Source organism: Periplaneta americana, chromosome 11 (genome assembly GCF_040183065.1).
Source record: "Periplaneta americana isolate PAMFEO1 chromosome 11, P.americana_PAMFEO1_priV1, whole genome shotgun sequence".
In the NCBI taxonomy this organism is placed as follows: Eukaryota; Metazoa; Arthropoda; class Insecta; order Blattodea; family Blattidae; genus Periplaneta; species Periplaneta americana.
Window position 1 is genome coordinate 117,592,000 of NC_091127.1, and position 6,000 is coordinate 117,597,999.

A 6,000-nucleotide genomic window follows, 5' to 3' on the forward strand; every position below is an offset into this window, starting at 1 on the left:
CAACACGTACTGTACCATGTTTCTTACCCCCGCAACTCCGCTTGCTGCCCACAGTCACCGTAGATCTGATGTAAACAGAGACGGTAGCGACATCACTCCGAGAGGTAACGTGAAGTGGAACAGATAGTACTTGTACAAGCGAAGGGATGCTCTCAGATTTACGAAAAGTGTTACAATGATTTTATGTAATTTGCACGAAAACCATAAATTGTATTGCAAAACTGCAAAGGAACAAACCATTCCTAATTGATTTCTTTAATTATCTCAGTACAAATTATAATATTACGAATAGTACTTATCGAGTAATGGAAGCTTAAGCATTAAGCATTTGCACAATACCACTTCCAGCCTGTAAATTAGTTTTACTTTTTTACAGACCGATTATTTAGTCCTGACAGCTCAGCGACGCGAAAAAGGGGAAGTAATAGGAGTAGTGGGGAGAGCTTCGGAGTAGAGATAAGGACGAGCGGTCGGTAAGGGAATGCAGTAGCTTACTTGTACTAGAAACATACCGCTCTACCGCACGCATGACATCCGATCGCTCCGAAGGCAAGCGAGTGACTAACCCAAACACCCCTCGGCGTAACTAACTGGACTACCTTGACCCAGGCGCACATCTCCGGCGACTGTCAGGACTAAATAATCGTACTGTAAGTGCTGATGAAGTGATGAATCAGTCATTAAAGAAATCTAAAAATAATTGGATATATTATTTTCCTTTCAGAATGGAAAACAAAACAGATTACAAACGAAGGTTGGAAGCGAAAAGAAGACTGTTTGCACATGTTAGTGAATGAGAATGTATGTATGTGCGTGTGGATGTTTATCTCACAGTTATTCTTTAATATTAATCCATTGTTTCAGGTAATGCCATGGTTTTATTTTGATGGAAAACTCCTCCTAGACATGTACACAAAAGCAATACGAGGAGCAAGTAATGAAAGTCTCTGTGGTTATAAGGTAATTGTTTAAAATACACAAAAACAATTGAAGAGCTTTCTCCCAAAACGATCAAGTCCACAAAAATGAAAAAAAGAGTTTTTGCTGTATTCCTAATATTCTTTGCAATATTGTCACAGAGATCTGCTCTATGTTTTCCTTCGAAACTCACTTCCACGAAGTAAATATCGAAGCAGAAACAGAACGATTTCATGCAATAAGTCCATAGATCGATTTCCATCGCAACACTTTAAGTCCTTCCCGCATTTGTGCAGGAAATAGAAGACTTTTGCACCTTCACATTTGTTCAGGAAACTGAAATCCTTTACGCATTTGCATTTGTTCAGGAAACAACTAACTATGAATACGACCGCTGCCAGCCAAGACATGAACAATAGATTTTATTAAGTTGGTTATTTAACGACGCTGTATCAACTACAAGGTTATTTAGCGTCGATGAGACTGGTGATAGCGAGGTATTTGGCGAGATGAGGCCGAGGATTCAGATTACCTGGCATTCACCTTACGGTTGGGGAAAACCTCGCAAAGAACCCAACCAGGTAATCTGCCCAAGCGGGGATCAAACCCGCGCCCGATGAACAACAGAGGTTTACATAGTGACAATGGGAGGTTATAAGTGAAAATGTGAAATAAACACTGGCGATTCGAATTATTGGCCAGAAGGTATGCAGTAGACTGCAAGCGAGTACGAGGTGAGTCAAAGTGTCATGTTTACATGGTACTGCATACTGCTATTATTGTCAGATGTTGACCCTAGGGCAGTAGATAGCATCTTGTTGCGTGTATGTCGAGGTGTATGATCAGAATTTTGTATAATTGTAAGATATGAATTTAAAAATGCAAACATGTTCTGTATTATTACTGAGATTTTGGTCAATGAAAAGCATCACACAGAATTTGTACTAATTTATTTATTTAAAAATGGTTCTATTTACCGTATTGGTCCGAATATAAGCCGCACTTTTTATTCAAATTTCAAACTCGAAAAGTTGGGGTGCGGCTTATTTGCGCGGCCGATAAATTTAAACTTGAAATGTGGCGCATGTTGCTACCGGTAATTTTATCATTTTGAAATGGAGCAACAATGCCACGCGCTCGTGTTTGAAATTGTCAGCAGTCGTATGGTATATGACGCAACAATGTACCAGTCTTCATATTACAGTGATCGTACTCTTTTGTATGATAGGACAGATTAAAACAGTTTGTACGTAGCTACGGGTTCAGCCATGAGCGGAAACGTAGAAAGAAAAGCTTCAACAAGCTTGGGAATTCGGCGCAGTTATGACGCTAGTTTCAAACTTGCAGTTATTCGTCATGCTAGGAGTACGTCTAATAGAGAAGCCGGCAAAAAGTTTAGTGTGGATGAGTCTAATGTGCGCTGGATGGCAGTGAGGACGACGTACTTTGAGCGGAGAGTGATGAACAAAGTGACAGTGATGAAACAAATACCGGTACCGGTAGTAGTGAAGTCAGCAGTGACATTGGAGAAGACGGTGATTAGTTGTACCGGTATTTTTGGTGATTTACCCACGTAATACCGTAATTGAAGAAAAAGTGTTTAAATAGTGTAAACAGTTTTGTAACTGGATAATGTGACAGGTAAATTTCACTGCACTCAATTTTCCTTTTTTTCTCATTCTGCACTCAATTTTTCTTTTTTTTTTCTCCTTTCCCCCTAAAATTAAGGGTGCGGCTTATACTCGGGTGCGGCTTACACTCGGGCCAATACGGTAAAACGTAGATTTAAACCGGTGACTTATTATTTTACCTATGCTGAAAACATTAGTGTACAACAATAAGAAATCATCGGGAAACAGCCAGCATAAGTTGAAACAGGATCCACAATTTTTTGTCCTTCCTATATAATTACTTGAAATGGACTTAACTCATTTAGGGAGAAAGCTCTTCAGCTATTGTCTTCACTACCGTACCTATTGCAACTACATTTCAGTTTCTAGCACCATTATGCCGAAAGTGTAATCTGTGACGTGTCATTTTTGTGTATTTGTTAAATGCTAAACGATTTTTTTTCTCTAATTAAGATGTACGAGTCATTTCAATATCAAGGTATGCATAACGAAAAACAACGTTCTTTTAATTGTCTTTCTGGATACTCCCTTTCTCTGGATGTTAAAACATCAACCTTCGAGTCACTTTATTAATAATATTCGCACTAAAAGCGTAAGAAATTATATTCATTTCCACACCAAAATTTCTAAATCTTTTTCTCTGGTGTCCAGATGTGAAAGACGTCTATATTTATTTATTTATTTATAATCTGACACAGATACACGTGTTTGCCAAAAGATACAGAATAATTTACATTTTCCCCTGCTTAATAAAGAGGATAATCTTATCTTAGATACCTTATATTGTAAGAAATATGATCCAGCTGTTAAGGATGTTTCAAATATGACAAATGTATTTATTTCTTATGTAAATATTGACATATTTTTCGTAGGTGGTTTAAGAATGTATACTATATACTGAACAATAAGTATGGAATATTGCTAATAACTTCCTAAAATTTAATTTTACAAAAAAAAAAAAAAGTCTTATACAAAAGCTGTTGGAGATAAACCATACAATATGACACAGTACCAGTATTCGAAAAAAAGTTATTTATTCACAGTGTTGCCAACAATCGTCACATCAAAGTCGCCAAATAAGATGTTAAATCTCGCTAAAAAGTCATCTCCACTTTGCTCTGTACTTTTAATAAAGGAAGGGACGTCTCTCGAATTCATTGTCACATGAGGTGAACTGAATGAACTCTTCCTAGATTTCTATAAAATGTTCCAGGCTTGTCCCAATTATTCCTTCTCACTCATACAATAAAAAGACAAGTTCACGTAAATGTTGATTTATAAGTTAATTTGCAAATAAACTTATTATAATTCCTCAGAATTATGCTCTCTTCATACCTAATGAGAGAGACAGAGACAGAGAGAGACCTATATCACTTACACCTGAGGAGAGGGCATTGCCCCCTAGGCCCCCCGTATATCCGCCTATGCGTGAGATGTAAAGTACACAATCTGGCACTTATTTCTTGAAAAACATGTACTCCAAGCGACTACCACCGTGAGATGGAAATGTGCTTCGTCAGACACCCAAAAAGTATCAATAAAGTCTTCATCTTCATCCATACCATTTAAAATCTCCTCAGAAAACGCGCTTCGGTTGAGAATGTCGCGATGTTTTGATTTGTGAACCACCTGAATTTTGTATGGACGACTACGTAAGTCGCATGAACAGATTTTTATTGCAAAAACACGTTTTGCACCATTCCACCTTTCCATGATAACTAAATGGCATTGTACAGGCAAAGGAATGTGCGCGCAGTTTATCGCCCCTCGACTGCGCTTCCTAAAATTAATTTGGCGGACTGTATAAGAAACATCGCAATATTTAATAGCATGAAAGATCACAATGCTGAATAATTCTACAACGCTTATTGCTTTAAAGGTTTCTACGTAAAAAGAGTTTTGTAATTATTATGTTATAGGATGAAGTGTATCGGGATTTCAGACATATGCTGGACATCGTGCAGCCACGTACATCGTGGCGGTAACTGCAGAAAGAAGACTGATCGTCACATGGCCGCTACATTCTAATGTTATAATAAGTCTGTATTTGTTACCAGTACAAATGTACATAAATAATTTAAATACATTGTGTAGAATATTATAAACTTAACGCAAAGTAACTTAGTTAATAAAGTCTTTTAGTACACCAATCTGTTTATTTTATTGTTGATCACGAATAGATTACGCCAGGCAACATTGATTTCATTGCATGGAATGTTTTAATAGTTCCAAGATAAAATTGACGCGCTGCAAATAGATTTGAGGTCAGAAAAATCCTAACACGTGAGATTTTCTCAGAAATCACATTTTTTTTTATATTTGCATTAAATTAAAAAATACCCATTTCCTACCTTGTGTCACATGCACGTTTATGTTTAGGTTTCTTTCTTTGAATATATTCCACAACTTACAAACATTGTCTAATAAAGGGGAAAAATGTTTAATTGGAAACAGTTTATAACTTGATCGTCAAATGTAAACTATATAAAAACCAAAATATGCATGTCTAGGTACTGCAATTCTACAGCGTTTCGTGTTTGTTTTAAATTTAATTTAAGTTTTGGTTTTGTCATAATATTTTAGGAGTTTTTTTTTTTGTTACAATAATACTCTATTGTATAGGCACAAACTATATGTAGAATTATTTCGTATGTCAAACATTTATTGAAGGTATTGTTTAGAGTTGTTTACAATCTTATTTATTGCGCCAACCGAGTTAGGGTTACCATCCGCCCGGCAAAAGGAGGACATGTCCTCTTTTTTAATCATTTTATCCTGTCCGGCAGGCATTAAAAAACTGAAATATCCAGCATTTCGCATTTCAACTAGAATTAATATGAATATTGCATAATGTGCAATATTATGCATAGAATATCTAAACAAATGGTGAAAACCTATGAAAAAATTTAACTGCTTTCAATGGGTGAAGCTGGAGCACATAAAACATATAAAATATGATTATCCATTGACATGCATCCAATTCTTACACTTTAAAAATGTCACTATTCATGATTCTAAGCTGTTTTATCAATTTTATTCTGCAATGTATAAAGATATGCCAATCAAGTTAATTTGGACAACGATTTAAGTTTAGATAAACAAACAATAGTTCTGCGAGCTTTATCAGAACTCTTAAAAATATGTCAATTCTATTTATTTATCCCAAGTCACAATGAAAGTGCTGAGAGAGTATTTTCCCTAATATATGCTGAATGGACAAAAGAACGAAATCGCATGCTAACGGAGACAGTCAGAGGTATCATCATAGTGAAATATAATTTCAAGGACATGTTCTGTGAACAGTTCCATAGTTATTTGTTACAAGATATAAGTTGATCCCTTCAGGCTCTTGTGCACAAAGTGGGCTCCACCGATAAGTAGGGTACAGATGTAATACTGATCTAGCAACTAGTGAGAAAACTGACTAAGGTGAGCCATTGTTTTTATCTTT

The 6,000-nt window shown here is 36.2% G+C and overlaps 1 protein-coding gene across 2 annotated transcripts in view; it reads left to right on the top strand.

The window, feature by feature from the left end:
• The window catches only part of LOC138709266 (constitutive coactivator of peroxisome proliferator-activated receptor gamma-like), a 56,365-nt gene extending 51,666 nt beyond the window's left edge, over positions 1 to 4,699 (top strand). For both annotated transcript variants that reach the window (XM_069839926.1, XM_069839925.1), the window contains 2 exons: positions 865 to 960; positions 4,469 to 4,699. In XM_069839926.1, the coding sequence (XP_069696027.1) occupies positions 865 to 960; positions 4,469 to 4,534 (162 nt within the window). In that variant the 3' untranslated portion in view covers positions 4,535 to 4,699. The remainder of the gene's footprint in view (positions 1 to 864; positions 961 to 4,468) is intronic.
• Positions 4,700 to 6,000: the final 1,301 nt, after the last annotated feature.